We start from the raw sequence: 18,173 nt of genomic DNA, 5'->3' as shown, positions 1-18,173 counted from the left end.
GGCTCCAGCATCTGCAGCAAAATCACCCAGCCAACCCACTTATTTCTGCCTTCTAAACAAAACTGGATGGCAAATTTCATTCTAATTTAATTTAACATTAATGAATGTTCATTTATTTATAAACCAGGGCCATATAGGAACCTCAGCTTCCTCCATCCATAGGTTACTGACAAACACAGTGGCCATGCTGTATTTCTACCCACCCCAACCACTGTGTGGGCTTAGGCTCGGCAAGGAGTTACCTAAACAAGAAGACCCCAACCCAACCAGGTTTGCTGGGTCTGATAGAGCCTGGTGGAACCACTGAGACGATGGCCCCCAGCTGCCCTTCAGGTCTGGAATTGAACCCACACCTGTGGCTTCCAGCCAAGCAAAAGACAGGCATATGAATTGAATATTTACCTGAGGTAGATACACTCCTTGGAGAGAACAATCATGTTTATGCACAGGGAGACAGCTCAGGGGGCAAGAGTCCATGGAGGGATGGACACAGGGAAGAGGTAACTATTGGGAGGAAGTGGGAAGAGAGCTGTTGCATTGTGGTAAACCAGTCAATGTCATGAGACAAAGTGTATGTGAACTGCTGTATGGAAAGTGAATTTGCTCTGTAAATTTTCACCCAAATCACAATTAAAAAATAAATAAATAAATAAGACCCCAACCCTTAATAAGAACTTTTGTTTTGAGGCGCTCTGTCTGCTCCTGAGGAACACCTAGCCCTAACCCCGCTGCTCAAGCACATGCATTTCCCATGCACACACTGATCAGTCCAAATGCAGCTGCAGGTTCCTGGGAAACACTGCCAAGACATCAGGAAATGAATGGAGGGAGAGGGCTGCAGCAGAGCACGTGGGGAGCAAAAGAGGCAAAGACTCGGGAGCCTACAATGCATGTGATTGGGAGGCCCTGAATCATGACTCTCCTCATCTTTCTGAGTTCTACCATGCCAGCCCATTCCACTCTCTGTAACACACTCCAAAGAGCAGAGAAATGGCCTCTTTCCATCTGGCAAAGACAGATTTTGTGTCCCTTCCCTCACTCTTGGCCTGATGTGCCCCCATAGTGTGACTGCCTTCCTCTAGTAGCAGCAGAGAGTGCCCATTTCTGAGACTGGAGCCCTGATACCCCCTGAAAAATTTCCCCTAAGATCCTGGTAGTCAAGTTGGCCCCTGACTCATGGGGACCCATGCACAACAAAATGAAATTCTACATGATCCTGTACCATCTCCATGGTTCGAAGTTGTGAAAGATTTCGTATTACTTGGTTCCACAATCAACACCAATGTAAGCAGCAGTCAAGAAGTCAGATAATGTATTGCACTGGGCAAATGTGCTACAAAAGACCTCTTGAAAGTGGTGAAGAACAAAGATGTGTCTTTGAAGACTAAGGTGTACCTAACCCAAGCCATGGTGTTTTCAATCACCTCATATGCATATGAAAGCCTGACAATGAATAAGGAAGACAAAAAAAGAGTTGATGCTTTTGAGTTGTGGTGCTGGCGAAGAATCCTGAAAGTATCATGGACTGCCAGAAGAACTAACAAAACTGTCCTGGAGGAGGTGCAGCCTGAATGTTCCTTGGAAGTGAGAATGACCAGACTTCGTCTCACCTTCTTTGGTCATATGTCAGAAGGGACCATTTTCTGGAGAAGGATAACGTGCTTGGTAAAGTGGAGGGTCAGTGAAAAAGGTAAAGACCCTCAATGAGATGGATTGACACAGTGGCTACAACAATGCGCTCAGACATAGCAGGGATTGTGAGGATGGGGCAGGACGGGCAGTGTTTCGCTATGAGCTACAGCCAACTCAACAGCACCTAACAACAACAGCAACCATCTCCGTGATCAGTTACAGATCAGACTGTTGTGATCTGTAGGGTTTCCACTGGTTGACTTTTGAAGTAGATCACCAGGCCTTTCTCCTTAGTCCATCTTAGTCTAAAAACTCCACTGAGATCTATTCAGCATCATAGCAACATGCAAGGCTCCACTAACAGGTGGTTGCTATGCATGAGGTGTATTGGCCAGGAACTGAACTCGGGTCTGCCACATGGAAGACGAAGATTCCACCACTGAACCACCACTGCCTTCATACCAGTTGTTGTCGAGTCTACTCCAACCCATGGCAATCCCACGTGAGAACAGAACTGTGTCCCATAGAGTTTTTAATAGCTACTTTTTGGAAGTAGACCACTAAACCTTTCTTCTGAGGCACCTTCCAGTGGACTTGAACCCCCAGTCTTTCAGCTAGCAGCCAAGAGCATTTGCACAAGCCAGGGACTCCAGTAGTTAAACAGCAGCATTGAAAGAGGTGGCATGGAGGGAACTAGGACCTGTAGGAGGTTTCACCCCAGGTAGGCATGCATTTCTTAAACTGAGAATTGGTTCAGTCACCACAGTGCCTAGGAATGGTGAAGGTACCATCCGTTTTGCAGAGAAGCCCTCTTCCAAGCCCATCTGCAGCCCAGCTGCCACCCCTCCCCACACCATCACCCTGCAGCCTCTGACCCAGCTACCATCTACATCTGTATGCACAGTATCCTGGCTGTTCAGATGTGTCGGCTCCTTTCTTTTCTTGTTTTCCTCCTCCTGCCACAGTTCGATTTCTCACCATCGGCTCAAATAATTCTTTTTTCCCAACAAGCTTCTCCAGTTTTCAGGACAGTAGCCTCGATTGATTACGGGACACGCACAGCCTTGGAAGAAATTAAATTCCGGGGGTTGGGAGGACTCTGCGAGCTGAACCAAGACAAGAAGTCCATGTTTTCACAAAACACACTGCTAACCAGATGGCTGGCGGTTCAAACCCACCAGCCACTCCTCGGAAGGAAGGTTGGGCAATCCTACTTCCGTAGTGATACTGCCTCGGAAACCCAAGGAGGGGTCGCTATGAGTCGGGGCTGACTCGACGGCACATAACAACAACAACAACAGTTAAAGCTACAGAATGACCTGATCGGAAACCAGCCAGAATTACAGATAGCGCGAGTGCCCAGAGACCAGTAGGGGGAGAGCACCATTCCTCCTCAGATCTTGCTGAGGTTTACCTAGCAAAATCTATCAGAATCTTTCTAGCTACCTGGCAATTAGGGAGAGTTACAGATTACCTTGTCTTCATTTGAAATGTACTTTACACTTAACGGGACCACAGGTAATTTATAGGGCAACTTGAACTTAGCTTCAGAAGATACAGATGATGAGGTATTTTCTCAGTAACCACATCCAAGTGATTTTATAATTACTGAGCTATATGGATTTGCCATGAAATTGAATAGTTAAAAGCAAAGAGTAATTGCCTTATGTCCGTACACTATAATTTAGTATAATCTAATCATGGACAAAACCCAAAAGAAAATGTTTTGAAAGCATCTTTCTTCATACACAATTTGTTATTGACATCATGTAATGTATTCTGTGCCTCTAAAGGAACTCTTACTCACAGCCATCAAAGTGTGAGAATTGCCAGAAGACTAAGAGCTTCATTTAATTCTCAGCAGATTATGAAAAGCAGGTGACATAACTACCCATTAAAACCATTCTGGAGTTTCTCTGTGACCCTTTACTTCCCTCCCTCATTGACACACCCCAAAACCTAAATGAAAAGGGTGACCCTCATCTTCCACAGGGGAATGAGATGAGGCAACAAGAAGTTGGGTGGTCCTCGGATGGGAGCAGGGATTCATTCCAGTTCAAATCTGAGCCCAAAATGGCACCCACTTTTGCCCCCCATCTCAACCACACTCTCCTATTGTCCCTCCCATCCCCTGCCATGTGATGTCACTGGTGATGTGATTTGAAGGAAGCCCAGAATAGCTGAGCAGGATGCACAAGACCCCAGAGGGGATGGATCAAGGACAGGTCCACAGTCCCTGAGCATCTTTGAGGCCCTGATAAATGTGTACAGGGCTTTTTGCTGGAGGAGAAGGAGGATGGAACCCACTAAAAGATTTATGGCCATTATTATTATAAGGCTCTGCTGAGACAGAGAGAGGTCAGCAGGATGGAAGGCCACATGGCATCCCGGTGGGAATTCAGAGCGTCCTCCCAGCAGCCCCTCACCTCTGCTGTGTGGATGTGGTTACTAAGTAGATTTAGATACTGGAGCTTGTTTTTCCTCTTTTGTCTTTAATAAATCAGGAAGATCAGCTGCAGCCTAAGCTGCTCACCTAGGAAAAAAAAAAACAACCCACAATGGCGCGATGACAAGGAGGGGGTGCAGGCAGCTGTCGACTTTGCAAGACTGCCCTTCTCTGTAAAATATGCACTCCCATCCTCAACAGACCCCATCTAAGAACCACATAGAAGACACAGAAAAGCACACTCTGAGAGCCCCCAGAAGGGCCTCGTGGGCAGCTCCTGACAAGAGGCAGCAGTAGCAAAGGCATACTAAAGTCGAGCCCTTCAGAAGGGAAGCTGGAAGGGTTAGTGGACAAAGTGTGGGTCAATGGTCATGTGGAGGAAAGTAAAAAGTAACAAAGCGACTTCACTAACATGGGTAAAAGGGCTGTGGGGGTGGAGACTCTTGATGGAGGACCAAACAGGGATTATAAATCCAGAAAAGGGGCTGGACTGGAGTCAGAAGTTCATGAGAAAATGGAAAGACCTGAGACCTGGAAAGAACAATTGACTAGTGAGTTCTCTTCCAAAGGGTCAATAGCTAATGTCGTGAGATGGAACAGGGAAGCAATAATCAGCAAATTCACTGAAGTGGTTGGTGTTGCCTGGGTGCCTGTTAGCATGCCACCCCAAAGGCCTGCTGGATGTGCAAGACGGTGCCTTCGACTGGCAAGCCACTGTGGAGGCCAGGAGGTGGATCTGGGTAACCTGGGTAGCAAAAGGCCATTGCTGCAAACATGACGGGTTCTAGGTTAGAGAGGGAGGAACCCTGGTGGTGCAACGGTTAAGCATTTGGCTGCTAATTGAAAGGCTGGTGATGTGGACCCACCCAACAGCTCTGTGGGAAAAAGTCCTGGCCATCTGCACCTATAAAGACTACAGCCTAGAACACGCACCCTACGGGGAAGTTCTATTCTGTCACACAGGGTCACTATGAGTTAGAATTAACTTGATGGCAACTAACCAGGTTAAAGGGAAGATAGCAGGGTTCAGAGGGAAAAAAGGCTGTGGATCATTCGGTTCCAGGTCTGTGTAACAGTGGTGGGGTCCCCAAACACAAAGAAAGCTGGCAGAGGCCTCACCATGGACCACCACTGGGGGTGGTGGCTCCAGTTCAGTACATATTTCTAAATTGCCCTGAGATCCATTGTGATGAAATAGACCATAACTCTGTGAAATGCTGTAACATTAGCTTTGTTTAAGCATCAGTTTCAAGCCCTCTTAGAATACACAGGGCTAGTATTGATGCCGGAAGGCTCATTCTTTATATGTTGAACTGCACAGCTGCAAGGAGGTGCACAAATGTTACCAACTCATTTGTCATGCAAACAGTGCTTCAGAAAGAAATAAAATATTATTATGTGGTATATGTGTTAGGCAATCACTATATCAAATTCATGGCATTCCGTGCAAACATAGGCAGAGAAAAAGAAAACAACACTTGGTGAGAGAAATCACACCACATGGGAGCAGCTAAGCCGGGGGAGATGGGGAGGCTGACAGTGAAACTGGACCAAGCCGAGGCTGTAATTTTCCCAGCAATTGTGGCCAGTGTTGAATACTCACATTGTTGATAAAGGGGCAAGAATGCAAAACATTGGCAGAGGATCTCTGCCCAGACACTCCAGGAGAGAAGAAGAGGGGACAGATGGGAGCATTGTGGGGTAGAGTTACAGGGAGATCCCAGGAAGAAGAGAGAAGTGAATGAGAAGGATAGAAATGGACTGGAACCTACAATAAATGTTTGAGAAAGAGAGCTGATGAGGGATGCGGAATGAATACTAAGGGGAGGAGGGAGGTGGAATGAAGTCTAGGAACTATACACACCCACTCCTCACTAATCAACATGCTTAGGTTCCAAGAACAGGTCATGTGAAAATCAGTGTTATGCAAAAATGGAGGATGACTACTTCAGATCACAAAATGGAGGATGATTACATCAATATGTAACTGCCAAACCACTGAGAATCATGGCCTAAGCCAAGCTGAACATAACCTTAACTAACACCTTGGTGTTCATTACTGCCAGACGTATGTTGTTGCTGCAAAAAATAGTCAGATAGCAGATTTTTACTATTACCATATATACAAAATTTTGCATTAATAAGATGGTCAGTAAGTGAGGAGTAAGTGTTCTGTAGTCTTATTTCCATTTGTTGTCATTCCTCATGCTTCCCTTAGGGGTTTCCTGGCCAAGAGTCTTCATGTAAGGAAATGGGGTACCCTGTGGAAGGCTACACATAGCCTTACCGCTGCAAAGACATAGGCTAAATATAAAAACTTATGAGCATGTTCCAGGCACTGATCTAAGCAATTCACCTCATCTAATCCTCCCAACAACCCTTTGCAGTTTACTGGAAACAGACTAGAAATGTTCATTGGATGTGACTGCACATATATCTAACAAAGGTGGAGATGGGATTCAAAATCAAACAGTCTGGCTTCAAAACCCACATCCTAAACCACAAGTGATGCCAACAAGACTGTGTTTCTGGGGTCTTCCCCTATCTATCTTTTCCGATGAAAATCCCATTATCCAGCCACACACAGCTTCCTCTGAGAAGGCTTAACAGCCCACTAAGCCCAAAGGCTGAGGCAGTTGCCTCTTCTACCTCCAGTGTGGCTGTATGGATGAGGAATCTCCCTCCCGTCTGGGGCCTGTTGAGGGACAGTGTCTGTCCCTGGGCAGAGCTTACACTCATTTGATGCTTAATGTCAGGTGAGTGAGAACACACAGGCCAAGCAGCTACAGCCGGAAGATGGGATAGGGCCTCTCAGCATGTCTGAGGTCTACTCCAAGAACTAAACAAGGCCTTTTCCTGGGAGCAGAAGGGATCACACATCAGTCCCCAAGCACAGAGAGAGGTGAAGGATCCCATCTCCCCACGCTTAGCAGTGGCTTGTCTTTCACCATTAATTTATCCATTAAATCAACACAACTTTATTGAGTGCCTACCACGTGCCAGGGATCATTCTAGAGGCCAGGGAAATCAGTGATAAACACCATGCAGTGTTCCAGACACCGCAAACAGTAAAACAAGAATTGAAAAAGAAAAAAAGTTCATTTATACACATATGTGTGTGTGTGTGTGTGTGTAGAAGCTCTGGTAGCATAGTGCCTAAGACACTTGACTGCTAAGCAGAAGGCTGGCAGTTCAAACCCACCAGCCACTCCTCGGAAGGAAGACTGGGCAATCTACTTCCGTAATGATAACTGCCTCCGAAACCCAAGTAGGGGTCGCTTGAGTCGGGGCTGACTCCATGGCACATAACAACAACAACATATGTGTGTGTATATGTGTGTGTATATATGTGTGTGTGGATGTGTATATATATATATATATATATATATAAAAAATATATATATTTATAAAATAAAATAAAAATAAATATATTTATAAAAATATATATATGTTGTTGTTATGTGCCGTCGAGTCGGACTCGACTCATAGCGACCCCTCCTTGGGTTTCCGAGGCAGTATCACTACGGAAGTAGATTGCCCCATCTTCCTTCCGAGGAGTTGCTGGTGGATTTGAACCACCAGCCTTCTGGTTAGCAGTCAAGTGCCTTTAGCCACTATGCTACCAGAGCTCCCAATATTTTATATATATATATATATATATATAAAAAAACCTCTCCGACCTCCACAACATGGCGGATGCTGAAGCCCAACACGGACCTCCTCATTATGGCTGACCTGACAGACAAGCTACGACCTTCCCAACATGGCTTCTGAAAAGACCTTCCCATCATGGCGCAGGGCCCCGCCCGCTCCGCCGCGGCGGCCGGCGGGAGCAGTTCCGGGTGCAGTGCGTGCCTGGGGCGGGCGGGGGGCGGTGTCCTGGCCATGGCCGGCCTGTCGGACCTGGAGCTGCGGCGGGAGCTGCAGGCCCTGGGCTTCCAGCCAGGACCCATCACCGACACTACCCGGGACGTATACCGCAATAAGCTGCGCCGCCTGCGGGGCGAGGCCCGGCAGCGCGACCAGGAGCGGCTGCGGGAGGAAGCCGGGCCGCGGGGCGACGAGCGGCTGCGGGAGGAGGCCTGGCTGCGCGAGGAGGCGCCGCTGCGCGCCCGGCCCGCTGCGTCCCCTTCGCGGGTGGAGCCCTGGCTTTCCTCTCCGGCCTCGGGCTCGGCCTACGCGACTTCTGGGGCCTATAGCGATCTCGGGGTCTCCAAGGTTTCCTGGTCCGGAAGCCGCGGTCTCGCCTACTCCGCTCGCCCCGCGCAGCTCAGGCGCCGCGCCTCAGCCCGTGGCAGCTCCGAGGAGGACGAGGATGCCCGGATGCCCAACAGGGCCGCGCCGGGCGTAGGGCTTGGGGTCCGCCGCTGGTGGGCCGCTTCCCCGGCCCCGGCGCGGTTGCCCTCTGCCCTCTACGGCCCCGACCCGCGCCCGGGCCTGCGGGCAACAGGAGCGGTTCCTGCGGGCGCGGCACGGGCCCGGCCCGAGGTGGGGCGACGACTGGAGCGCTGCCTGTCCCGGCTCCTGCTCTGGGCCAGCCTGGGGCTGCTGCTCGTCTTCCTGGGTATCCTCTGGGTGAAGATGGGCAAGCCCTCGGCGCCGCAGGAGGCGGAGGACAACAGTACGTCCCGGGCCGGCGCAGGGGAGGGCCTTGGGGACGACCACCCGTTTCTCCCAGCGCCAGGCCACCTCCTCCTCGGCCCTGCCAGCTGCCTCTGGCCATCCCTCCACTTCCTTCCTCCAGCTGTGGGAGGAGAGGACCCTGCATCTGCAGTAATTTCCCCCTACTCTCGATTTCTGCCCTAAACCTTCCTTCTGATCATCTCCTTTTTCAACTACGTACTGGCAGCATTCTTCATTTGTAGTCACTCTTACCCTAACCGCTGGTTTTCCCTCTTGGAGAGAAGGCCACACCCCCTCTGACAGATCCACCCCCATCCCTTTTTAGATCTTTCTTCCTTTTTGATCTCTTGCTCACTGATGTATTCGTGCCCACTTGAAGGCATCTCAGGTTTCACTGACCACTGATGGGATCTGGTTGGGGTCCAGCTTAGCAGTACCAAAAAGGCCACTCACTCAACTTCTTTGACCCACCAGGACCTCTCATACTAGCTGTGGGTAGGAGACAGGTGTGGAATAACCTTTTAAAGAGTTTAATATAAGTGGGAGCTGTTATCATTGCCTTGCAGCCCTCTTACAGCGTTTGTTAAAAGGGTCCTGTGACTCAAGGATATCCCCAGCCGTGCTTATGTCCACGTTTGCTTAAAAGATTAGACATGCTGATGAGAAGTATACAAGATACAGTGTGTCTCTTGTCTGGATAAAGATTTGTCTGTTTCTAAAAGAGAAATTTACCTCTCAGTTAATTCTGGCCTCTAGTCTAGCAGAAGACAATTTAGAGAGTGTTCCCTTAAAAGTTTACATTTAAAGTGATGTTGTAGGTCACCAGTTTTTCATATTTGTAAAGCATGATGATCACTGCAGTGATTAACACTTAACTGTTCCCAGTCTTGAACCAAAGCCACATCTTTCCAGCCTAAACAGCCAAAATACAGGAAAAGGTTAAATTCTGTTTCAACTGTTGCAGCAGAAGGATATTTGGGTGTACGAACAAGTCTGTGAAGACCAGGATCACAGGCTTTTGTAGACACCCAAACAATTCTGCACTCAGGAGTTTATCAACCATGTGACTAGTTGATCAAGCTGCTAGAGAAATTAAGCAGACCCAAGAGTACTGTATTGGTACTATAACTACACTGGTGATAGCAAACAGTATCACGGTTGTACTCACTGTTGAGATGCTTTAAGCTCTTGGACATTTACTGGGGTTCTCCTGGAGTTCCCTTCCGTGATTATGTTATTCTGTTTAATATATTTTTTTTGCATTTTACAGAACTGTCATGTATATTGTCTTGTTTGAGGCTCACTCCTTGAGTTAAGCAAGGAATGTTTTACTGGCTCCATTTTACAGATGAAGAAACAGAAGTTCTGAGTAGTTGAGTGAGTTGCCCAAGATCCCAAGACTTGTTGTTGTTATGTGCCGTCAAGTCAGATCCGATTCATAGCAACCCCTCCTTGGGTTTCTGAGGTGGTATCACTACAGAAGTAGATTGCCCAACCTTCCGAGGAGTGGCTGGTGGGTTTGAACCGCCAGCCTTCTGGTTAGCAGTCAAGTGCCTTAGGCATTAAGCTACCAGATCCCATGACTAGTAATTTACAACTGGGATTAGGAACCCAGATACTAAATTCCTACTTCAGAATTAGAAAACCCTTACATATGCTATGCACATACAAATACAGTTACATATGCAATACAAATATTATAAATCATATGTGTTACTGTTGAGAATATACACAGCAAAACATGCACCTGTTCAGCAGTTTCCACATGTACCATTTAGTGACATTGATTACATTCTTTGAGTCATGCAACCCCACTCACCCTCCTTTTCTGAATTGTTCCCTATTAACATAAACTTCCTACCTGCTTAGGTTCCTGTCTAAACTTTCAAATTCTGTTGTCAGTTTAATCCCATATAGATCTTAAAAGAACATAATGCTCGAGGCAGATGTTTTTTACTAGTTAAGTTAAACTATTGTTTGCTTTTTAAGATGACTTCAGGGGATATTTTTGGTTTAAGGTTTAAAGATTATCTCAGGGCAATAGTTTGAGGGGTTCATCCACCCTCCATGCCTTCAGAAAGTAGAGAGTCCATAAGAATATGAAATTCTGTTCTGCATTTTCGCCTTCTCATCAGGATCCTTCTTTGATCCTTTGATCAAAATTTTCGGCAATGGTAGGTGAGCACCATCCAATTCTTCTGGTCTCAGGGCAAAGGAGGAATTGTTCATTGAGGCAATTAGCCACACATTCCATATCTTTCTCCTATTTCTGACCCTCCTTCCTCTGTTCCAGGTGAACAGAAACAATTTTTGTGCCTTGGATGGCCACTTGAAAGCTCTTAAGACCCTATGCTGCCTGCATTTTTAAAGTACATAATTGAGATGCCATCTTTCTAGTCCCTACCCTTGTGTCAGTGATGTTTGACTTCCCCTGAATTTTGAGAACAATCTCTTTTTTTTAATTCCTTTCCTCAACCCACTTTTTTAATTTCCTCTGTTTCTTTTCTTGGTCTCAGTGAAGTTATTGCCAGTGGACTGTGAGAGCAAAACAGATGAGGTGAGTTTGACTTTCTTTGGCTTTTCTTATTTCTCCTGAGGATGTTAGCCTCCAACAAGACAGAAACTTCCCCAGAAAAAGATTGTAATAGGTTCATTTTCAGGGAGTACTTTCTGTAACGCACCAGAATCACATCGTGTTCTGTGATGTTTGTGTCAGCTTCAATTGTGGCAGTGAAGGAGTGCTTGAACTCCCAAGAGCCACCCCTTGGCTTGTTAGAGAAGCTTCCCCATCAGGCGGAGCTTCAAGACTTTGATCTTCTGCCTAAGTCGACCTAGGAGGATGTGGTGGGTTGTTGTTGAAGGACTTCTGAAACTCCCGGGCTTCAGGAGAAAGGGCTGGCAGTTTTTAAGCATCACTGCCAGGTTCTCGCGTCCATGTTCTCCTCTTCGGAGCCTGGTAGTACATCTTTGACTCTGAACATGCTATTCTGATTTGAGACATCATGGGGACAGGGGGTGTTTTAAACACATCTTAAGTGGAATTAGCCCTCTTTGCCTATGTTTAGGTTTGTTTTATGAAGCACTAGTAGTCCCAACAAATAATACTTGGGGAAGGCTAGCAGCCCCATCCATTTATGAGTCATGAAAGCAACATTAGCAGGGAGATGGGATGCTGGGTACACGGTGATCGTCTGGGAAAGATACGAGGCAGTAAATTTTCAGGTCATAAATTTTACCAGGAGGAGTTTTGTGCTGCCAGAGGGCATGACTTAGTAGTCCAATTAAGTGTACAATGCCAGGCCTCCCCAAGCCCTCAGTTCACATCATTGGCAGCCTGGAGGCTGGGAAAGAAAGGCGTGTGGTCATTGTGAACCCTCTGCATCCCCAAGTGAATGCAGGGGTATCTTGGTGCAGCCAGCCAACTTTATTTCCCCGTGGCTTCTGATGTGACATGTTTGGGGAGGTTTTATCTCATTTATTTATTGCATTCATCTTCCAGATACCTTGCTTCCCAAATGTTTTATAAAATCAGATTCATACAAAGTTTAATCTGCCTTTCATCATTAAAAACCCCAGTTGATGGTTAGAGGAAGTGGCCCAGAAACACAGGCAGCCAGAGGAGAAGCTAGAATTATGACAGCTGAAAACAAAAACAATGAGAACAAATCATTTTTTCTGTAAGACTTCCCTGGTAGTGTTAGTTTTGCTTGCCTTTTAATTAGAAAAAGGGTCTCTGGTTCTTATTTTCTGGCCCTTCATGTCTCTCAATATATCAGACCCACACCGAATGACAGATTTCCCTTCGGCCTTCCTCTGAAATGGATGTCCGATGTCATGGCCCACTGGAATGAACCCAGGTACTTGCTAAAGATGTGCTCAGGGGTCCAGGCTTAACAGACAGCCTTCAGAAGCCTGATAACGGAGGAGCTTCACAGCTGAGTTAACTGTTCAAATCCGTGTCACAGCATCAAAAGGCAGGATTTGGGCTACATTACTGCAGCTTCATTGAGCTGCAATTCCATGGGGCCCCCTCGGCCTTTGTGGAAGGTGAACATGGGTGGGCAGGTCTGGAAGTGTTTCTTATTCTTTCTGTGGCTCCAGACGCACCCAGCACCCAGACGGGCGTTGAGGTTCCAGATGTCAGATGTGTGTTCTTTCCCAGGTTAACTGCTGAAGACTGTGGCACTTGGCATTTTCGTTTCTGCCTTTGTTTTGCCAGAGACATGGGGACAGGCCGGGGGTAGGTGTGTTGTCTCCATAGGGCCAGCTCACTTGTGTGGGACCTTCTGTCCTATTTCCTGTAGATGGTATCAGCCCTGCTTTGCCTAAATGTCAATGAGTGTGCAGCCTGTTACTTGTTACTGCTTTTTTTCTGGCTGTGACAGCGATACATGTTTATTGTAGAAAATGTGAAAATGGGACAAAAGAAAGAAAAATCACCCACAATTCTACCACCTAGAGATAATGACCCTTAGCGTTTTGAGGGCATTTCCTTCTTTCTTCCTTACCCCTCTACATATGGATGTTTGTAGAATTGAGATCTTGGTGTATTTTCAGTCACGTTTAACATTTATTATCAACATTTCCTATATTATTAAACCTTTTCTAAAAAGTAGTTGGAGTATTTAACTCTACTATTAGTCGTGGGAATTGTTTCTGAATGTTTATTTTATATTTATGTATGTAAATCTTGGTTACATCACAGTGTAACTTGTAAAGGCCCTTGGTCTTTTGGCAACACAGGGGGACAAATCTTGGCCTCTGAGACTGTTGGAAGCCCAGTCCCTCCCTTTACATATGACAAGTGAGGCCCAAAAAGAAAGGGGCCTGCTTCCTTCTCTGAGTGCAGAGCCAGCCCAGCACCTAGGCCCTCAACTTCTGGTCGAGGTCTTCTCCCAGTGACTCCAGGAGAGTCCCAGCCATGTGTGAGGTGGGCTTGCAGTCAGTGGTTAGACCTATGAATCTGGCTGACCACTAGGTGACTTGCCTAAGGTCTCTAATCCTTGGGGTGTTCATCTGAGAAGTTGGATTACAGTAAGGATTGTGAGGATTCCACACGAGCTCATGTATAAACTGCTTGGTACAGAAACTGCTCAGTACAGCACCTAGGGCATTGTCCACTTTTCAACAAAGAGCAACTTTTCTTTTTTTAAAAAAATTTTATTTACTTTGTCGTTGTTGTTGTTCAGAATTTACACAGCAAATTAAAGACCGATTCAGCAGTTCCTACCTCTACCATTCAGTGATTTTGATTACATTCTTTGAGTTGTACAGCCAATCTCACCCTCCTTTTCTGAGTTGTCCCACCCCAATTAACATAAACTCATTGCCCCCTAAGGTTCCTATCTAATTTTTTGAGTTGCTGTTGTTAATTTGTTCACAGATACCAAAACCAAACTCACTGCCGTCGAGTCGGATCTGACGCGTAGCAACCCCTCCTTGAGTTTCTGAGGCGGTATCACTACAGAAGTGGATTGCCCAATCTTCCTTCGAAGGAATGGCTGGTGTGTTTGAACTGCCAGCCTTCTGGTTAGCAGTCAGATACACAGATAGTTCTTTAAAAAGCATAATGCTCAAGGCAGACATTTTTTACTAGTTAAGCCAAACTGTTGTTTGATTTTAAGAAAACTTTAGGGGTATTTTTGGTTTAAGGTTTAAAGATCACCTCAGGGCAAGAGTTCTTGGGGTTCATCCACCTTCCGTGGCTCCAGAAAGTCCGCAATCCATGAGAATTTGAAAATCTGTTCTGCATTTTGCCTCTGTTGATCAGGATTCTTCTATAGAATCTTCGATCAAAATGTTGAGAAATGGTACCCAGGCACCATCCAGTTCTTCTAGGCTCGTAGCAAAGGAGGAACTTGTTGATAGAGGCAATTAGCCATACATTCCATATCCTTTTTCTGTTCCTGACTGTCCTTCCTCTGAGAGCAACCTTTCTTTTAATGTGCTAAAACCTGCAAAGTGATGTAAACTCTGTTACAGGTGCTAGAGGAATAGGTGTGCACAGATTCCTATATTTTCATACAGATGAATCTTTTTCCCCTTAGAGTTTCAAGATTTCTAGAAATTTTCATCTCTAGGGAAATTGTCTAAGGTTAAACATTTGCAGCAAATGATCCACAATGTGGATAATCCACAGGTGGATTGTAGATACTTGATTCTCCAAAAATGGACAAGAATGGCCAGCCTGAGAAGGAAGTAACACCTCAGTCATAACGTTCTGCCCTGTCCCCTCCAAGCTCCAATGGCATTTGCTCCTGCCTTCCTGGAAGCTGGGTTTCTACACAACCACATGGCCTCTGCTCCACAGCCCCATTTGATGGCTTTTATTCCAAGGGGAGCCAGGGAGACTTGGGGCTGACAGATCCTTAGTTTCCTTACTTACTGCGTCTGCTTTCAGCTCTGCCTCCATTCAGTCCATTCACCTAGTACTTATCGACCTTCTCCCAGGGCACAGCATTTTGCAGAATTTGTATCTATTTTTCAGAAGTATGAGGTGCTCCTTGCTTCTAGTACTTGACAATATAGCTGGGGATGTAAAATTGACTCACAAAGCAGACAGACCCACTGCACCCTTGCTGACCAGTTGTCCTGTGCCTTTTCAGTTCTGTCAGGCCAAGCAGAAAGCAGCCTTGCTGGAGCAGCTGCACGAGCTATACAACTTCCTGGCCATCCAAGCTGGTAAGTAGATTGTCTGAGGCCCAAGACTCCTTGGAAGTGGGCTGAGGGCTGCTGTCCCACCTCCGCCAGGCCGTGGCTGGCTGGCAGGCAGCTGAGATGCTCTGTGGTTATCTCCCCAGAGACATTCTCAGAAACAGAATTGTACCTTCCCTGCTTTCCCCCTCAGATACATGTTTTTTAATCCTTGCATTTGGCTGAACACCTTTGGTTCTTGCATCCTCATTAAGAGCCCCAGAGGATTGGTATGCACACAGGCCTTTCAGCAGAGGTTCTCCCTTCTCTGAGATGCCCACCACCTCATGATTTGGGATTCCCATATTGCCACTGGAAGGAGTCAGGCTTTCTCAGAGTCTGTGTCCTCAGATCTGGAGTGTCTGCTTGAACCAGGCAGTCAAGCCAAGTCAGGTGGAGAGACCTGGGCAGGTGGCAGGCAGCCTGCATGGTGTGCAGGGCACACTCAGGCCTGTCTAGCCTGCCAAGGCTCTGGTGTCACAAAAGGGCAGGGCCACTGGTCTAAGTACAGAGCAGTGGGCACTGCCATTCCAATGTCCACATGGGAGGGCTGCATTGGTGTTGCCTGCAGGGCCACATTGCCCTAGACTTCCCTGGCAGTGGGACCTCAGACAAGTCCCTGATCCCTTCAGGGCCACATTCTCTCCATCCAACAAGTGGAACCAATGATCTTGGGTCCATTTGTCTTTATAAAATCAAGACAAGTTCTGTGCTCTAGGGGAGGGCCTTTTCAGACCCCTTCCATTAAATATACCTTGAAAACACAGCCTTCCAGAAGGGGCCCCTATGATTTCATTTGGACACTGCATCATTGTGCCTCCCCTACACCTGTACCTAGGAGGCTCTCAAAGGCACTTGTTGGCAACATAAGTGAATGTCCAGGGCTTGGTCCTTGTGTTAGCTGTACTCGGATGAGAGCCACACAGCTGTTTGGTATGTTTCCTATGGGGCGATAAGTCTGGCCTTAGGTTTCTGGGGCCAGCCCCTATTTAACATTATCTCTAGGATGACAAAGTCAGGTAGACCTTCAGTCCTCAGGGTTATTTTTCTAACCCTGAAATGGTTACTATCTCTGCCATCTTTTCCCTCCTGACCTTTGGGAGACTATAGATGGTCAGGGAGCATCCACAAGTGCTGGGGAGGGGAAGAGAAGTGTATAGTGCTACTCACAATGTCACAGCCACTGTGGGTATTTATCTCTCTGCTTAAGATTTAAATTCTGGTCTGAGAGGGTATTCTGAGCCTTTGCTACTCAATGTGTGGTCCAAGGACCAGCAGCATCAGCATCACTTGGGAGCTTACTGGAAATTCAGAATCCTGGGTCTCACTCTAAACCTGTTGAATCAGAAGCTACATTTTAACAGGATACCCAAGGGATTATTGTGCACTTTGAAGTGTGAGAAGCTCTGCTTTAAACTGTGAGTCCCAGTGGGCATTTCTCCTCTTCCTACTCTCCATATGTTGTCCTGGTTTATGTCATGGAGCAGTCTGGCAGGGGCAGCCCTGAGGCAGTAGGCCTTGCTGAGACAGGCCAAGGGGAAGTACGTGCCTTCTGTGGCCAGCTGTGGGCAGGGTACTGTGCTGGCCCTTGGAGGATATAAGATGGCTCAGCTGAAGATCCTTCCCCCAGATTGTTTGTGGTCTAGTAGAAGAAAGGGGCCTTCTACCTCCCTGGCCATAGTAGGCCATGCAGATGTGAGTGGATAAGAACCAATAGGCCAGAAGTGCTGGGAGTGATCTGGATGGCACAATGTCTTTTGTTATTTACTTTCTTTTTCTTTTTTCCATAGTAACTAGCATAAAAACCAAACCCTTTGAGTCGATTCTGACTCATCATGACCCTGTATTTAAATTGAACCAGTAATGTATACATGTAGTGAAACCTTTGGACTGTACAATAATATCATAGAAATTCAGCTTCCATTGCAGCTCAGACCCTGGTCCTTTTCCCAGAATAAACTTTGTATATCCTTTCAGGACTACTCAATATCTATGTGGACATTTTTGTAACACATAGAACAATTTTATTTGACAAAATATTGACGGTTTATTATACTATAAAGAAAATAGCATATTTAATGAATGGCTTGCAGTATCTAAACAGTGTCAATCAAAAACGTCCAACTAAAAGGATCTACATGTAGTGAACAATGCAAACCCATCATATAGGACATTTATATCAGTTTTTTCAACATAAAATAATAAAAATAATAAACCACTTTCAGAGAAGGCACAGTAACTACATTTCACATCAGCTAAATTGTGGGATTTATAGCTAATAACGGAGCTCTGGTAGCGCAGTGTCTACGGCATTTGACTGCTAACCAGAAGGTTGGTGGTTCAAACCCACCAGCCACTCTGTGGAAGGAAGACTGTGCAATCTACTTCTGTAAAGATTTACTGCCTCAGAAACCCAGGAGAGGTTGCTGTGAGTCAGAATTGACTCAATGGCAGTGAGTTTTGTTTTTATAGCTAATAACAATCATAAGCTAAGAAGAAGAAGAACTGATATATTATATTCTAAGCATATCAATGCAAATAAAGTTCAAAGAATCTAACACAAAATACATGAATCAATTATTAGCTTATTGTTGTTGTTGCGTGCCGTTGAGTTGGACCCAACTCCTAGCGACCCCTCCTTGGGTTGCCGAGGCGGTATCACCAGGGAAGCAGATTGCCCAACCTTCCTTTTGAGGAGTGGCTGGTGGGTTTGAACCGCCAGCCTTCTGGTTAGTAGTCAAGTGCCTTAGGCACTACGCCACCTGAGCTCCCTATACAT

General features: G+C 46.4%; 1 protein-coding gene across 1 annotated transcript in view; it reads left to right on the top strand.

Moving 5' to 3' along the window:
- The first annotated feature begins 7,963 nt into the window (after positions 1-7,963).
- The window catches only part of LEMD2 (LEM domain nuclear envelope protein 2), a 28,516-nt gene continuing 18,306 nt past the window's right edge, over positions 7,964-18,173 (top strand). Inside the window, exons 1-3 of the mRNA XM_007939343.2 lie at positions 7,964-8,699; positions 11,218-11,258; positions 15,307-15,382. Of these exons, the coding sequence (XP_007937534.1) occupies positions 7,964-8,699; positions 11,218-11,258; positions 15,307-15,382 (853 nt within the window). The remainder of the gene's footprint in view (positions 8,700-11,217; positions 11,259-15,306; positions 15,383-18,173) is intronic.

Source organism: Orycteropus afer, unplaced genomic scaffold, assembly GCF_000298275.1.
Source record: "Orycteropus afer afer isolate SDZICR_OR568_19922 unplaced genomic scaffold, OryAfe1.0 scaffold00059, whole genome shotgun sequence".
NCBI classification, from domain to species: domain Eukaryota; kingdom Metazoa; phylum Chordata; class Mammalia; order Tubulidentata; family Orycteropodidae; genus Orycteropus; species Orycteropus afer.
Note: the sequence above shows the minus strand (reverse complement) of the source record. Positions and strands in the feature narration are given on the sequence as shown.